The sequence below is a fragment of the Lycium barbarum genome, chromosome 8, assembly GCF_019175385.1.
Source record: "Lycium barbarum isolate Lr01 chromosome 8, ASM1917538v2, whole genome shotgun sequence".
Lineage (NCBI taxonomy): Eukaryota > Viridiplantae > Streptophyta > Magnoliopsida > Solanales > Solanaceae > Lycium > Lycium barbarum.
Genome location: NC_083344.1, coordinates 129,128,918 through 129,146,890, shown reverse-complemented (window position 1 = coordinate 129,146,890; position 17,973 = coordinate 129,128,918). Strand labels below are relative to the sequence as shown.

At 36.0% G+C, this 17,973-nt stretch overlaps 1 protein-coding gene across 3 annotated transcripts; it reads left to right on the top strand.

The window, feature by feature from the left end:
* Positions 1–788: 788 nt before the first annotated feature.
* On the top strand, positions 789–13,630 carry LOC132607374 (DNA-3-methyladenine glycosylase). Of its 3 annotated transcripts, XM_060321310.1 has the most exons (6): positions 813–1,329; positions 1,968–2,039; positions 3,084–3,207; positions 5,316–5,386; positions 13,035–13,092; positions 13,169–13,630. In XM_060321310.1, the coding sequence occupies exons 1-6, from the start codon at positions 910–912 to the stop codon at positions 13,330–13,332; spliced, it is 909 nt and encodes a 302-aa protein (XP_060177293.1). In that variant the 5' UTR covers positions 813–909; the 3' UTR covers positions 13,333–13,630. The 3 variants fall into 3 exon arrangements, with proteins under 3 accessions (XP_060177296.1, XP_060177294.1, XP_060177293.1); XM_060321313.1 differs by lacking the exons at positions 13,035–13,092; positions 13,169–13,630 and adding an exon at positions 5,486–6,472 and having other exon boundaries at positions 789–1,329; XM_060321311.1 differs by lacking the exon at positions 1,968–2,039 and having other exon boundaries at positions 809–1,329.
* The last annotated feature ends 4,343 nt before the right edge of the window (positions 13,631–17,973 follow it).

The following is a 17,973-nucleotide window of genomic DNA, read 5'->3' as shown; positions in this document are numbered from 1 at the left end:
TGGAAAGAATATGTTGTTTAATGTGGAAAAAAATATGCTATTTAAAAAAACTTGAATTTCAATAGAAAGATTAAATTACTTGAACTTTAATTTAAATTGAAAGATAATATATTTGAATCGAGATTCAAAAGAATTTAGATTTGAAAAAGTGGCTTAATAAAAAGTATGGTTTGATTCTTCTGGCGCTTTTTAACCATGTGATATTTAATTGGGGTATAAAATATGAATTTGATTAAATGAGTTTGATGAGTTAAATATGTCTATTATTAAAATAAAAAATGGGGTTTTAGTGACATGACATGCCAACTAGGAGAGAATGAGACTTTTGAAGTGTTTAGGTACTTTTTGAGGAAAATAGTGATACTTGAGTGACTTTATTGTCCTAAATGAAACAAAAGTGACTTTTATAGAAAATTCTCTAAACTTGGGTGACCATCCAAGGAATTAACTCTTCAATCACCACTTTCTTCCTTTTTTGTTAGGATGGTATAGCGATTCATTATCTCTTGTATAGAATTTTCAATTCACACTAGAATTTGGGAGACAAAGACTAATACTCCTCCTACGTAAATGATTTTTGATAGTCTCGTCTAGTGTACGAAGGGACCCTGGTTGGCGGATAGTAAGCGCACACGGACATCAGTTGCTTAGCCTGACGTCGCTCTTTCAAACAGTCTCAGAACGGCGCCACGTAATAGTTATAGAGTTCAATATCAAAACCCCCAACACCAGAAGTACTATAAGTTGGGTGATTTTTTTTTTTTTTTTTTACACCTAATGTAGTTTATAACCTGTTTAGAAATTAAACATAAGTCTTTTTCTAAACCAATAGCCAAAGTCTAATTACTACAATTTGTTACTTATTGTAAAACCCCAATTAACAGTCCTTTCCACCCAGCCTATGACCCTATGCTATGGTTTTCTTCAAAGCTGCCCTTTCGTCTGCAATTTCAACTCTCTTTCCAATCCCATTATCCATTTGTTTCTCCAATTAATGCTAATATTAATCCAATGAAGAAAACCCATCGCCTAAAAAATGATTCACATCACAAAATTACTGTCCAAAAAATTCCCACCAAAACCAAAGCTTCATCATCCAAAACAACAACAGTTAAAGTAAAAAACAAGCGCAAATCAAAAGATTCAAAACCCAACTCAGAATCTCCAGAAAACCTCCCAATACCTCAAATTAACACTACCCTTATATCTTTCTTGAATAAATTTCCAATCTTGACCCAAAATTTTTACCAAATTGATGCACTTGATCTTGCCCCTCGTTTGCTTGGCAAGTTCCTTAGGAGGGATGATGTTGTTCTTCAGATAACTGAGGTTTTAAATGTTATTAGCATTCTTGATTTAGTTGTAGCATTGTTTCGTTGTTGTTACTGTTCTTTTTTCTGAGTGCTATGTACTGCTTTCCATATCGCATTATTTTGTTGTTTGTTACTGCTTTCATTTCCGTATTCCCTTTTTCAAACTGCTTTTGAGATGCTTTACTTGAGCCGAGGGTATGACGGAAACAACCTCTCTATCTCTACGAGGTAGGGGTAAGGTGTGCGTTCACTCTACCCCTCCCCAGACCCCACCTATGGGATTACACTGGATATGTTGTTGTTGTAGCGTTATTCATTTAATATGTTTGACCTGCTTGGTTATTTGATTAATGGGGTTGTTGTTATTGTTGTGAATTGTTTGATTAGGTGGAAGCTTATAGGCCTAATGATATCTGTATTCCCTTTTCAAACTGTTTTGAGATGCTTTACTTGAGCTGAGAGTATAACGGAAACAGCCTCTCTATCTCTCCGAGGTAGGGGTAAGGTCTGCGTACACTCTACCCTCTCCAGAACCCACATGTGGGATTACACTGGGTATGTTGTTGTTGTTGTAGCATTCTTCATTTAATATGTTTGGCCTGCTTGGTCATTTGATTAATGGGGTTGTTGTTATTGTTGGGAATTTTTTGATAGGTGGAAGCTTATAGGCCAAATGATTCAGCTTGTCATGGTCGATTTGGGAAAACTGCTAGGACTGCCCCTGTTGTAAGATTCTTGAAAGCTGATATTTTTGACTCATTTGCTTTATATTAGTGGTGAATGCTGGGAAAAGTGTGTGTTCAGTTTTTAGTTGCAGATATAAGTAATAAAAAATATGCCAACTTTGCAAAAGCTTAAGCTTTTAGATGAGTGGTTCACTCAAGTTTGATTGTTTCCCTTCTTTGTTTATTTTCTAATCTAAAATTTATGCAAGATAATAGATGGGACTTGTTCCATTGCACGAGTACTTGTTCAATGATTATTAATGGGGATTGCTCTGTCCCCTCATCAGTGGCATAGCCACATACAATGAAGCGTGTTCAGTTGAACATCCTTAACGAAATTTCTGACTTCGCCACAGGGCCTCATTCAGTTAGAGTTGGAGATATGATTTGCATTATGCAATGCAGATTGTCCGTCGCTTAACTAAAGAAAATGTTATTGCTGCTGTGTTAGATATTAGTTTACTTAAACTTTATGAGGGTTAAAACATTGTTTATTTCGAACTTGGGCAGGCTATAGTTGCTTATAAGAAGAAATTAGATTGTTTTACGGTGTGATATAATAATATCAATCGCATAGATTTGGTTGAGTGAAGAAATCATTTAAACTCTTTACGTAATTTTCTATCTCTACAACAACAACAACCACCCAGTGTAATCCCACAACTGGGGAGGGTACGATGTACGCAGACCTTACCTCAACCTTTTTTGGGGTAGAGAGGCTGTTTACGTAATTTTCTATCTCTACATCTGAAGTAATAAATTTGATCCCGAGCTGGACATATCCTCTGCTGAGAATAGTTGGTGGCTTTCTGGTGTGTATTACTTTTTGGAGCCATATGAAACATTTCAAGGTGCTCTTTGTAACTGAACTATTGTTCATTTCTTAGTAGTATTGTGCTATGACATCGATTAGCATCGGTATATGTTATAGAGCATATTAGGAGTGCGCAAGCTGGCCCGGACACCACGTATATAAAAGAAAAAAAATGTTATAGAGCATATTTGGGTGTGTCTTCTAGGTTTTCTAATGATTTGTAATTGATAGTTTGGTCCTGGTGGTCATGCATATGTCTACCTCTGCTACGGTCTCCACATGATGCTCAATATTGTAGCAGACAAGGACGGAGTTGGAGCAGCTGTTTTGATTCGCTCCTGCGCTCCCATCAGTGGTAAATTGAATTACATATTCCTACTTTTCAAATTTTCTAATTTGTTTCCCATTACAGATGTGTTCTATTTGATCATTTTAGTCCCATTGCAAGTCGATGCATGCACTTTCCGAAATACCCCACATTCTCTTAGTGATCTCTTAACGCTTTGAAGCAAACTTTCCATTTTGACCAATTCACATTTGTTGCATTAGTGCACCTGAGGAAAACAATTAGATGATAGTATAGGTGTAGCTAAAATCTATGTTGTTCGGACTCTTCAAAATCCCGCCGCACCCATGTTGATATGACATGGGTGTGGGATCCACACTGGATTTGGTCAACTTAACTTAGGTGTTTTGACTATATCTATGATCGAGAAGTATAGATTGATTTGGCCAGTCAAGAACTCTCACGTTCAGAAGATGAAAGTCGTGGAAATGCGAATGCTGCGGTGGATGTGTGGGCACACTAGGAGGGATAGGATTAAGAATGAAGATATCCAAGACAAGGTGGGAGTGGCATCGGTGGAGGACAAGATGCGGGAAGCGAGGCTGAGATGGTTTGGGCATGTGAAAAGGAGAGACACAGATGCCCCAGTGTGGAAGTGTGAGAGGTTGACTATGGACGGTTTCAGGAGAGGTAGAGGTAGGCCAAAGAAGTATTGGGGAGAGGTGATTAGACAGGACATGGCGCAGTTTCAGCTTATCGAGGACATGATCTTAGATAGGAGGTTGTGGAGGACTCAGATTAGGATAGAAGGCTAGGAGGTAATCTCGCTTATTCTTTCGTCCTAGTAGTTGTAGTTTTGCTCATTCGTTTATTGCCATTTGATTTGTGCTTATATTTCTTGGGTCTTGTACTTCGATTCTATGTTACTCGGACTCTCCTAAAATGTCATCGGGTGCGTGTCAGATCCTTCAAAAGTAGTGTATTTTTGAAGGATCCGACACGGGTGCGACAACACTTTCGAAGAGTCCGAGTAACTTAGCTTCGATTATCTTATTTATCTATGGTAGCTACTGCTCCTTTCTTTCCAGACTATTTTATCATGACTTTCTCGCTTTTGTTATTTCTCGTTTTCATATTGTTTTGATATGCTTATCCTTATCTGACCTTTTTGTCTTGTTCTCTCTTGAGTCGAGGGTCTTTCGGAAACAGCCTCCCTACCTTTCAAGGTGGGGGTAAGGTCTGCATACACTCTATACTCTCCCTAGACCCCACATTGTGGGATTCTACTGGTATGTTGTTGTTGTTGTTGAGAAGTATAGATTGATTGGAAGTTTGGTTTATTTTTTTGGTTTATTATATAAAGTATGAGAATGCTTTGCTATTACACGAGATATCTTATGAATAAGATCTTAGGTGTTTATAAATAAGTAAATTTTATTAGTTTTAGTTCAATATTAATTAATCGAAACATATACTTTTTTTTTTTTTTGATTAAGCATCGGGTGTCCGGGTCTCTTTGAGCCCCGACTAATCCCGGGGGTGCACAGGACCTCGGCAAGGAGTTTCCCGCAAGTGCACCACGGGTAATTCGAAACATATACTTTATATATCGTAATATACATTTCTTGGGTCAGCACCCGTATCTGCACGCGGATCCATACCCCCGAATCCTAAAACTTATGTGATGAAGAATCCGGCATCTAGATTCGCACCCATATCGGACACCCACACATGAGTCCAAGCAACATAGGCTAAAATGCATCCATCAAATGGTAGAAGAGCAACTATAGTTCTAATGTGGTTCTTTTAAAATAATTAACTAAAACTTGTCTGTTTTAATTGACATCATCAACCAATATCAAGATAGTCAGTGGTATGGCCGAGTGGTAAGAGAACACCAGTACTGTTTGAATATCCTGAGTACGCCTTGATAGTCCTCAAATAATCACTTGAAAGTAATTTAGGTTTATGATTCATGCATTGGAGCTCCCATGCTTGCATGATAAATGGGAAGCAAGGTTATATAGACACACATTGAAATTTAAGTGCACTGCCCCATTTATGATGATCTTTTTTCTCAAGTCCTGCATTGCTGGACTAGTATATCATCTCTAACAGACAAAGTTGAAATGCTATTTTAGAGTTTTCTTTCAATAGTTATGGAGTAAACTCTGCAGGTTTGGGTACTATTCAGCAGCGTCGGGGTTTAAAAACTGAGAAGCCTGTTCTTCTTGCAGGTCCTGGAAAGGTAATTTATGACCTTTGTTGGGTATATGACTAAGTTGCTTGTTTAACGTCACTTATATCTTAAAGATTACCAAACTATTATTTGCTTTACTTGATTTAGATCCCCATGTCAAACGAGTTTGGCTTTGTGTTATGGAACTTAGCTTGAACAACACTATTTAATTTGCTTCAACGACACTAATCTCGGGGTATCGACTACTCTTTTTCTCAAGGAATCCTTGGAAGCTTCTCTATGTATAAAAATAGAAACAAGTGTATCGAGTACAATTATGTTTTTTCTAGAGTTATGCTGCATGTATTATGTGTAGTAAAACATTGTGCCTAAACATGAAACCTTTGCTTATGATATGTCCTTAGGGTCTTTTTATCTGACCATTCGTTCCTTGTTAGATGGATTTCATACTTGGGGCATTCTGACATTTTAAGCTTCCATTGAATTTCGTTTTTTTACCTTATAAAATAACAGCTTCCATTGGATTTCTTTTACATGGACTCACTGGAAAATGGTTGTTTTCACTGTCTTGGAGTAATTTGAGTTTCAAATGATAGTTGTGATATTTGACGTTTTGCAAAATCATGTTCAGCAGTTAAAATCATCTAACGGTATAATTTGGCGGTCCTTTCAATAAGGCTATATTATTAAGTTGTGGTGATCGATGTGATCTACAATCAATTGTAAACTAAATACATCTGTTGGCAATTCCAATTTAACTAGGCTCTAGACTAAGAGCCTATGTATGTCAAAACCTCCCTACAATCAATAGGTTCCCTGAAAATTACAGTTGTGTGATAATTCAAATGCAACCTTAAGAAAAAGGGAAAAGGGCTAAATTTACCCCTGTACTTTGGGGAAAGGTTCATATTTGCCCCTAGCAACTTCAAGTTACTACCTGTACCCCCACCGCTAGTATAGTATACTCCCTTGCCCCTCCCCCTAACGGCTGCCCAACGGTGGCTTGCAATGTCATTTACTGAAGCCACATGGGCAGCCAGTCAGCATGCCACATGGACACTGCCCACCCCACCTCCAATTCACCCTAAGTATACCTAATACACCATCAGATGCCCTAAAACACCCAAACGATCTACTTCACTCAGAAAAAACACTATTGCGGCGGCAGCGGCTAGAAAGTGAAAGAGAATACCACCAGATCTACTTCCTCTGAGAGAGAGCTAATCTACTTCTTTTTAAGGTAATAACTTTATTCTCCGTTCTTTTATGGTAGATTCGATGTTTCGTAGTTGTATTCTAGTGTTAGGATTTTTTTCTTTTATGGTAGATTTGATTTGATTTTTTCCGTTTTAGTGTATTTTTTGTTGAAGTTTTTACTTCATTGTTATCTTTTTCGTGTTTTCCATGTTTGTATGTGTTATATTGTTGATGTTTCTTACTTTTTTGACTGAGGGTTAGGGTTTTGGGTGTGATTTTAGGGTTTCTGTCCTAGCTTAGTTTTTGGGTTTGTTAGGGTGTCAAGGTGGTATATGGTTTAGGGCTTCAATTTTTGGTGGTCCTGGCTTTATTTAGCATATGTTTTTCTCTAGGGTTTCAAGTCTTTGTGGTGCCGACTGGATTTATTGTTGTTTGGTGTGGTTATTGTTGGTTTTTGTGTGCTGGAAAGCGTCAATTCTTGCTTTGTTTATTGATGGTGGAATTTTACTTTTGATGGTGAAAAGTGTCAATATTTGTTTATTGAGGGTAAATATTCCCTGGTCACCCATAACTTTATTGTCCTTTGTTTTTTGTAGTCTAGCACATGTTAAAGTTTGGTTTTTTATTGTTGGTTTGGATAAAATTTGAAGTATTTGTGCCTGTTTTTAGTCTTTTAGTTGACTTGTTGGTTTCCATGCGTCTTTATGCTTCTCAAATATATGGTTTCTTTATTGCTAAATGATGAAAATTATTATAAGTGTTGGTACTTTCAAATGTAGTTTCTCCAGTTTTTTAATTTTTTGCAGTTTCTAGGTCCAAAATGTGCAGTTTCTGCAAAAAATGTGCGGTGTATGCACAAAATAGTATTGAATGCTAGTGAATGGTTGTTGAATGGTGGTCAACACTCCGAATGGATTAGTTATAGATTAGAGGTGGCCAACAATTTGAATGGTAGTTGGGAGTGATTAGTTGGTAATTGGATGGTGGTCAACACTTTGAATGGATTTTGGGAGTGACTAGTTAGGGGACACTAAATGCATAAGACATTATAAATAGGCAGATTCATTCTATCTCTTTTACGCACAACTCATATAGGCATATTCATTCTACCTCTTTCACTCACACTCATATGGTCATATTCATTCTAGGCAGCCTTCATTCTATCTCTAACATGAGCCTTCCGTCTAATATGCTCGCATACTTTGAGAAAAAGTTGACGAGATCATATGTTGAAAATGATGATTTTGTAAGTGTTAATTTCATCATCTAATTTAATTTCAATTGTTTTTTTTAGTTTTAGTAATAACATGTATATTTGCAGATCCTTCTTAATAACATTTTGGAATTTCTTCCAAACTCTGACAAAGAAGTTGTTGTTCTTTATGACCATCATGCGTACTATATGAAATACAAAATTGGTGCATATACGCGCCTCTGTCAAGGCTGGAAGCACTTTATCTATGACTATGATCTCCGACTTTATATTAACAAAGAAGACTATGCGGTTCTCAACTCCAAGGACCTTAAAACACGACACATTTCCTTTTCTCAATCCGTTAGCATCGATAAAGTGTTTTCAACCTTGACAGAGGCGCGTATATGCACCAATTTTATATTTCATATAGTACGCATGATGGTCATAAAGAACAATAGCTTCTTTGTCAAAGTTTGGAAAAAATTCCAAAATGTTACTAGGAAGGATCTGCAAAAATACAAGTTATTACTAAAACTAAAAAAACAATTGAAAATAAAAAATAAATTAGATGATGAAATTAACACTTACGAAATCATCATTTTCAACATATGATCTTGTCAACTTTTTCTCAAAGTATGCGAGCATATTTGACGGAAGGATCATGTTAGATATACAATGAAGGCTGCCTAGAATGAATATGAGTGTGAGTGAAAGAGGTAGAATGAATATGCCTATATGAGTTGTGAGTGAAAGAGATAGAATGAATCTGCCTATTTATAATGTCTTATGCATTTAGTGAGTGAAAGAGATAGAATGAATCTGCCTATTTATAATGTCTTATGCATTTAGTGTCCCCTAACTAGTCACTCCCATAATCCATTCAAAGTGTTGACCACCATTCAATTACCAACTAATCACTCCCAACTACCATTCAAATTGTTGACCACCTCTAATCTATAACTAATCCATTCAAAGTGTTGACCACCATTCAATACCATTTTGTGCATACACTGCACATTTTGGACCTAGAAACTGCAAAAAAAATTAAAACTGGAGAAACTACATTAACCATAACAGTAGAACAAGTTATCAATATATACCAACCATAACAGTCAAAAAAGTTGTCAATACATAACAGTCAAACTACATTAAATATGGGGAAAGATAGGATGCCACATTATAACCCCAAAAACAAACCAAGACCTAGTCATAACATGGCATCCAACTTTTACAACCACCAAAATAAGTCTTAAAACCCCACAATCAAAATATTAAAGTGTACTGTCTAGGCAGTAATAACAAAAAATAAAATAGTTGTTAAGCATTCAACTTCAATCACACTTGCTGCTTGTCTTTACCCCTCATTGCTTGCAACTTGGCCAATCTTTGTTGGTTCAACTGATGTCCAATTATGGCAGTGTTTCCTTGCCATTTCAGCTTTGGTGAGGTCCTCACATTTGAGGCACACTCACACCACTTGCATCACCAACAAATTCAATCTGCCTGGTTGCAGCTAGTGTACTCTGCAACAGCCTCAACTGGAATCTAGTCCTTTCCTCTGAGAAACTTCTTGGCCTTATAGCAATGTTTTCATCAGCCTCAAAGTCTGGATACTCAATGGGCTGTGAACTACACTGCCTCTTTGTTGTAGCATTTGAAGTTTTGGTCTGTGAACTGGACTAGCTGAGAACTGGTTCTGCTTGGAAAGAGTTTGGTTGTGAACTGCACTGCCCAGTTTTGTACCAGCTGGGGTCTGTACCAACTCTATGATTCTCAAATGCAGTCTGACAAGTGTGCTTAGTAACTAAGGTCTTGAAAGTAATCCCATCCCCTAAATTATCCTTAGCTATATGGCATACAAAAGGACAGTCACCTTCACATATATACCTAAGCCTAACAGTGTCACTTTTAAGTTGTTCTAACCCATAGCCATTTGCAAGAGCATACATGTTGATTACTTTCCTAGCTTCAGGGATGTGATTACTTTCCTAGCTTCAGGGATGTCTTTGAATGTCATGGATTCATCCAACTCTATATAGCCTGTCAACTTTTCATTAACATCCCTCTTCTTTTGTTTAAAAAGTGACTCTAACCTATCAGAATCTGGAGATTCCATTCCATCATAATCACTATCTTCTGAAGCATATTCAGAGGCAGCTTCAAGTTCAGAGGCATCATCATAATCATCTAGGTGAGACTCAATTGTGCTGGGTTATACTAGGTACAACAATATCTAATTCAGACTCTTCTACAACAAATATATTGATAACATTATAATGTGGGCTAATAAAATCCAACAAAGTTCTGATCCCGTCATCCCCTTCTACTTCATAGTATCAACCAAAAAGAGCTTTCACTATGAGTTGTTGCACCCCAATATACCCAAGGTTAGAATTATATTCAACCATTAAATCAGATAAACAAAGCAAGTCAAAATCATATTCTTTCTTACTGTGAACAAGATAGTCTATGTAATCTACTTGTGGCTCTAATACCAACTGTCCACCATAATGAAACTTCAAATGCACATTAACCATTGTTGTAAACTGCAAAACAAAAGACAAAAATACATGTGACTAATTAGAAAAGATAAACAATTACATAAAGCAACAAAAAATATTGTACACTTATACGCAGGTGGGGGGGGGGGGGGGGGGGGTGAACTATAGTGAATGCATAAAGAAACCATAATATTATAAACTTAGAAGGCCATAAGTGTACAGAAGGGCACTAGATAAGTAAAAAAATTAGCAAAAAGACAAACTTTGACATGTAGGTACTAGACTGTATGAATAAAGAAAAAAAATCTGAACTAACAAACAAACACTTAGAACTAATAAAACAGTAAACATTATATTAACAAGTCCATTAAGGTACATCAGGGGACAAGTGGAATAAAAAATAAGATAAAGTAAAGTATAAGCATACAAGAAACAAAAAGTTGAAAGTACCAACACTAAAAATAATTTTCATAATTTAGCAATAAAGAAACCATATATTTGAGAAGCATAAAGACACATGGAAACCAGCAAGTCAACTAAACGGCACAAATACTTCAGATTTTATTCAAACCAGCAATAAAAAACCAAACTTTAACATGTGCTAGACTACAAAGGACAATAAAGTTATGGGGGACCAGGGAATATTTACCCTCAATAAACAAACATTGACACTTTCCACCGTCAAAAGTAATATTCCACCATCAATAAACAAAGCAAGAATTGACACTTTCCAGCACACAAAAACCAACAATACCACACCAATAAAAGAAGCTATTTATTGAAGGGTAACCACACCAAACAACAATAAATCCAGTCGAGACCATAAAGACTTGAAACCCTATACTAAATAAAGCCAGGACCACAAAAAATTGAAGCCCTAAACCATATACCACCTTGACACCCTAACATTCAAACCCAAAAACTAAGCTAGGACAAAAACCCTAAAATCGCACTCAAAACCCTAACCCTCAGTCAACAAAGTAAAAAAACATCAGCAATATAACACATACAAACATGGAAAACACGAAAAAGATAACAATAAAGTAAAAACATCAACAAAAAATACACTAAAACGGAAAAAATCACATCGAATCTACCATTAAAGAACGGAGAATAATGTTATTACATTAAAAAGAAGTAGATTAGCTCTCTCTCAGAGGAAGTAGATCTGGTGGGATTCTTTTTCACTTTCTAGCCGCCGCCGCTGCCATAGTATTTTTTCTAAGGGAAGTAGATCGTTTGGGTGTTTTAGGGCATCTGATGGTGTATTAGGTATATTTAGGGTGAATTGGGGGTAGGGCGGGCAGTGTCCATGTGGCATGCTGACTGGCTGCCCAGGTGGCTTCGTTAAATGACTTGTCAAGCCACCGTTAGGGGTAGGGGCAAGGGAGTATACTATACTAACGGTGGGGGTATGAGTAGTAACTTGAAGTTGCTAGGGGTAAATATGAACCTTTATGGGTAGTAACTTGAAGTTGCTAGGGGTAAATATGTACCTTTCCCCAAAGTACAGGGGTAAATTTGGCCCTTTTCCCTTGGTATATTTAGGGCTGTCATTTAGTGTGGGTCGGGTCAAATTAATTGGGGCGGGCAGTGGCATGCTGACTGGCTGCCCAGGTGGCTTCATTAAATGACGTGGCAAGCCACCGTTGGGCAGCCGTTAGGGGTAAGGGAGTATACTATACTAACGGTAGGGGTACGAGTAGTAACTGAAAGTTGCTAAGGGTAAATATGAACCTTTCCCCAAAGTATAGGGGTAAATCTAGCCCTTTTCCCTAAGAAAAAACTGCTTTTTTCACTCAGATACAAACAACTGTATTGGTTATCCAGGATTTGAAGGGGGATCTTTGCAGAAAGAATTTCAAATTATTAACTTCTTCCTTGTTGAGCCTCTTGGCATCTTGGAGATTTATATAGGCCTGTGTTGTGAATCTCAACTGTAGCTATGAAAGCGTACAATTTTATTTTATGGTTCCATCCAACTATTTATCAGTCTGGTGGAATGGTGAAGAGAAAATGTCTTTGAGCCCTTTTGGATTGGCTTATAAGTTGCTTATAAGCTGTTTTTAGCTTTTTTGAGTGTTTGGCTGGCCAGCTAAAGTCATTTTGTGCTTAAAATAAGCTCAAAAAAATAATTGGGCCCATTTGACTTAGCTTATCTAAAACAGCTTATAAGCTGTTTTCAGCTTATAAGTCAAAAAAAATAAGTTACTACCCCAACTTATTTTTTTTAGCTTATAAGCTGTTTGCAGCTTATAGGCATAAGCCCATCCAAACAGGCTCTTTACCTCATTATGTGAATTTGCATTCTGTTGCTTACAAGGTAGAGATAAGGTTTGCGTACACTTTACCCTCCCCAGATCCCACATTGTGGGATTTCACTGGGTATGTTGTTGTTGTTGTTGCATTGTGTTGCTTACATTTAGACTATGGGTGTGTTTGGTATGACGGAAAATGTTTACGGCGTGGTCAACGGGTGGCGAGGGGTGGGGGAGGAAGCAATGATCTTGAAATGCCGCTCATGGAGCTTATTTTCCTACTCGCACTAGGAAGGTCATTTTCCTTATTTTTGAAGAACTTTTCTTCCTAGAGAAAATGCTTTTCAAAACATTTTGACCAACCAAACATGGGAAAAATGGAAAATCCTCCATACCAAACACACCCTAACATATTCTAATATTTCAGTATAAGGAAGATATTGCTTACTAAAATTTTTGGAAGCTTGGTTGGAAGAAATTTTACGTGTCATTGTAGTAGTATGGGCAATTTGAGATTTTGTAGTGTTATTGGTGTCATTTTGTAGGTTGGTCAAGCATTAGGACTATCAACTGAGTGGTCTAGCCATGCTCTATACACTCCCGGTAAGCATTATCTTGTTCCATCTTTCAACTTTTAGCAACTAAATAAAACTCCCGTGTAATCTTATGCATATGACAGGCGGTCTAGAACTCTTGGATGGGCCAGAACCAGAACATATACTTGTTGGTCCAAGAGTTGGTATTGAGTATGCTTTGCCAGAGCATGTTAATGCATTATGGAGATTTGCATTCGCCGGTTCTTCATGGATCAGCGCCCCTAAAAAGACTCTCAGACCTCTTTAGCACATCAACGGGCGCCATGCATCCACTTCCCCCCACCAGGCCAAGGTGGGAGAGGGGAGCAGAAAGTGAGAAAATAATCAAACTGTTGTTGATAAGTGTACAGGATGTATAGTCCATTCTCCCAGTTTACTCCCTTTTTGTGTATATTTTGGTTGATTTAGCATACATCTGAGTCATGTTCTTGGTTATGTGGCATGCAAATATGAAATATGCCACATTGTGTTGGATTAATCTTTCCTAATTAGCACAAAGAAATAGATAAGTCGAATTCATAATGATCACGGTTTCGTTTATTGTACAGGAAAATCATGTTTTTTGGTTAATAACCAACTAAAATTTCTGGCTAGGAAAAGAACCGCTAAAATTGATTTTCTTTAATGAGTTCTATAAAAATTCAATTATCGAAATAATTAGCATTAGTTTACGGCATGCAGTTCATTACATGGCCAAAAAATCTTTCTTTAGCTTTTACTTCGGAGCCAAAATCTAAATATATAATAAAGCTAGGCATAGAAAATGTGATATGATACCTCTCTATGGCCAGCATTCCTATTTATCTTCTTTCTCCTTTTTTTGAGCCTTTCCTTTAAGTTTTCTATTAAAAAAATGTTTGTGCCTATAAAATCAATGCAAATATCAAACTGACATAGTAGCAGTAACTAAGGGTGATTTTTACGATTTAACCTTTGCAATAAAGTCATTAACGTAACCCACGTAGCAGCAACTTTAATCATTATTATCTTAAATACTCAAATTTTGGATTTCGCAAGTGCAAAAAAATTCCAAGAACAACTTCACAACCTTTCATATTCCTTAAAAAAATGTCTACCGTCATTTTGTGGCAATGCTAAGGAATTGAGGAGGCCTTTCTTCCAGTTTTGAGTATTAACTTTCATTACTTATTTCCTGAATTGTAACTTACATCTCATTTAAATCCATTAAACCTCTTAATTACCAAATACTCCATTTAACCCATTGTCGAAACTGCTAAGTATAATGGAGTGCCTGCTGAAGCAATAAAGTTGAGGCTATTTCCTTTCTCTTTAAAAGGAGATGCCAAGATTTGGTTGTGAAGTTTGCCTCAAGGGTCTATTACCACATGGGATCAGATGACTCAGAAATTTTTAAATAAATATTTTTCTCCTACTAAAACCACAAAGTTAAGACAAGATATTTCCAATTTCTTACAGACTGACACTGAGTCAGTTTATCAAGCATGGGAAAGATTAAAATCAATGCTAAGAAAATGTCCACACCACGGTATTCCTGAACATATGCAGTTGTATATTTTCTATCATGGTCTAAAACCTTCATCTAGAAATGTGATAGATGCAGCTGTAGGAGGTTCTGTTATGGAAAAAACTACAGAAGAAGCACTACAAATGATGAATGAAATCTCTGAAAATGCCATTCAATGGCCATCTGACCGCGTAATCATTAAGAAGGCTGCTACTGTAAATCAAGCAGATGCTTTAAATACACTGACACAACAAATTGTTTCTTTGTCACAAAAATTTGAATCTTTTCAGGTAAATACACAACATTCAAGAGTCCGGAGCCTAAAGGGTATAAAAATACACGGTATAAACCAAAAGGGGTAGCCTTTTATTTACAGACCAAAACGGGTATAACGTGGACCAGTCCACGTTATACCCCAATTTTTTTTTTCAATTGTCAGTCGATCACAGAGAAAAATAAAATAAAAAATTAATGGTATAACGTGGACTGATCCACGTTATACAAAATTATTTGTATAACGTGGATCAGTCCACGTTATACCATTAATATATATTTTTCTCCCCAACGTTTTACAAAATAGGAGTCTGGAACCAAAATGCCCCAAAAAAATCATTTTGAACCAAAATACCCCAACAAAATGTCAATATTTTATATAGAACCTGATATTTTTTTCTGCGTACAATAATGTAGGCCCAATACATCAAGGATACGTAGACGTTCGAATAGTCATTATAAGAGTTGAAAAGGTGCTCGAAGTAAGTTTTGTTTGAAAAAACTTAGTGTTTTTTTCATACTTTGACCAACGATTAGTCGTGTGTCAAGACTCCGAAACGTCAATATTTTATATAGAACCTGATATTTTTTCTGCGTACAATAATGTAGGCTCAATACATCAAGGATACGTAGACGCTCGGATAGTCATTTTAGGGGTTGAAAAGGTACCCGAAGTAAGTTTTGTTTGGAAACTTTAGGGTGTTTTATTTTTTAAGATTTTGATTTAAGCGTGTTATTTTTTAATCAAAACATAACTTTATTTTGAATATAAATATAATTCTAAAAAATATAGGGAGAAAAACTAGTTGTAAAATGGTCATAACTTTGCGCTCGGACGTGCGTTTTACGCGTTTTTTTTAACTTGCGTATTTTTTCGAGATCTACGCGGACAAACTGCATTTGGCTGAGCCGATTTTTTTTTTTTAAAAAATACCTTTTATCCCATTCAATTTCAATTTTCCCCCAAATTAGCCTGAAATTTTCAGTTTTATTTACTTATAAGATGATGATACGTAATAGATTTCAACGTAAAAATCCCGGGGTAATGTAGCTGTGAATGTCAATTTCACTTCTGCGGTTTCAATTTTTGAAAATAAGGTTAACTAATTTTCTTGACATATGGAGTTGACTAAAATAACCTTACAGTCAAAAACTAAGTTTTTTCAAACAAAACTTACTTCGGGTTCAAGAGCGCGGACTACAACTAGAAGGAGGAATGAAATGGATATAGCTCCTGCTCGCATGGCTAGAAAGTGTAGTACGTGCAAGCAAACAGGTCATAACAAGAATCGCTGCCCCGACAGAAATCAGTAGTTGTTATTGCTTGTTGGTTTTTATGTTTTTTCTTAAGTTGTACGATCGTTGTTTCCTTATGTAATCTTCCAAGAATATATAACATGTCTTGTGCCGTTTAATAGTTAGTATGTAATTTAACATTTATTACTCAGTTAATGTGTGACGTTTATTTAACTTATATTTTATTTTTTATTTATGTTCGCATATATAACACATATTTAATTATTGCATGTGTTAAAATATTTATTTCAGTTAATCACTGAAACTAACTATATGCTTTAAAAATTAAAAAAATCAATAATTTTTTTTTATTAAAAACACAGCCGAATATGATTTTAATAGAGGCAACGTCTTACAAACTATTTTGTAAAATGTTGGGGAGAAATATATATATTAATGGTATAACGTGGACTGATCCACGTTATACCATTAATTTTTTTTTTTATTTTCTCTGTGATCGACTGACAATTGAAAAAAAAAATTGGGGTATAACGGGGACCAGTCCACGTTATACCCGTTTTGGTCTGTAAATAAAAGGCTACCCCCTTTTGGTTTATACCGTGTATTTTTATGTCCTTTAGGCTCCGGACTCCAACATTCAAGCCAAGCTGAGGCTTGTGACGTGTGTGGAGGAAACCATCTAAACCATGAATGTCAAGCAAGCAATCAAAATGATGAGCATGTTAATGCCTTCGGATACAAGCCATACTCTTTTGGTAGTCCATTGGCACAAAAACATCCGGGCTTTCAATGGAGCAAAATTAATATATATATATATAACAGATGAATAAAATAGTAGAGTGATAGTAATTTTTATTAACATATTATTCCAAGCCCATAATCTTGCTTGCCTCGATTTTAATTCTCACGGCGGAATTGTTGTAGGCAAGATTATTGGTTCAAAGTAAAAATATTCTCATGAAATTTTTACTAATTTTAGCACAATTTAGGCAAGAAAATATTTCAATTTAATCGTCACTAGTTTTAAACCAATTAATTAACATAACCTCACGGAGTGTTAAAAAAAAAATAAAAAAATGTCAGACCTCTTACGGCTCAAATGGTCTGACATGCTCGGTGAGAAAATAGAGTCAATTGAACAACAATACCAGTAATGATAAGAATGTTGAAGTGGAAGATATAGATCCATATGGGGTGATTTTGATGATGAACAAACATGAAATTCTTACAATCGAAGAAAAAATGAAGATCAATAATAGGTATCTCTTTTTATTTTTCCAGAAAATTTTATTTGAATTAGCGAGTTAATTTATTTATTTATTAGTTTTGTGACAACATTATTAATCTATTAGTTTGATGAGTTTGTGATTGGCTATCTTTGAACTGTCGCAGATATTGGTTTTACGTTTGCTCTCAGTATCAATCGTGTCTCGGTAAAGTTTTTAGACTTATTAACTGTGACTTTAGTTATGTAATTCAGTCCACAATTGTAATTCTTGCTTGAGTATCTATCAAATTATGATAATGGTGCAGCATCTGTTTTACAAATTAATAATAGAGCTTTGTTTTATTTATGATAACGCGTTTTGGGATTTAAGATAGCCGCATATTGGTATTCTTATAAAACATATTTTATGCCAGGTCTTCATTAGTATCTTTGATAACGTTGAGTTTTTTTTATAGGCAAATCTCAAGCACGAGATTTTTGCTCGAAGAAAGAAATGCAGAGCTACAGAAAGAGATAAAAGTATGGGCCCGTTTGGCTTAACTTAAAAAAATAGCTTATTATAAGTCAAAAAAATAAGTTGAGCGGGGCTTATTTTAAGCACAAAATGACTTATAAGCTGGCCAGCCAAACGGGCAATTCGCAGA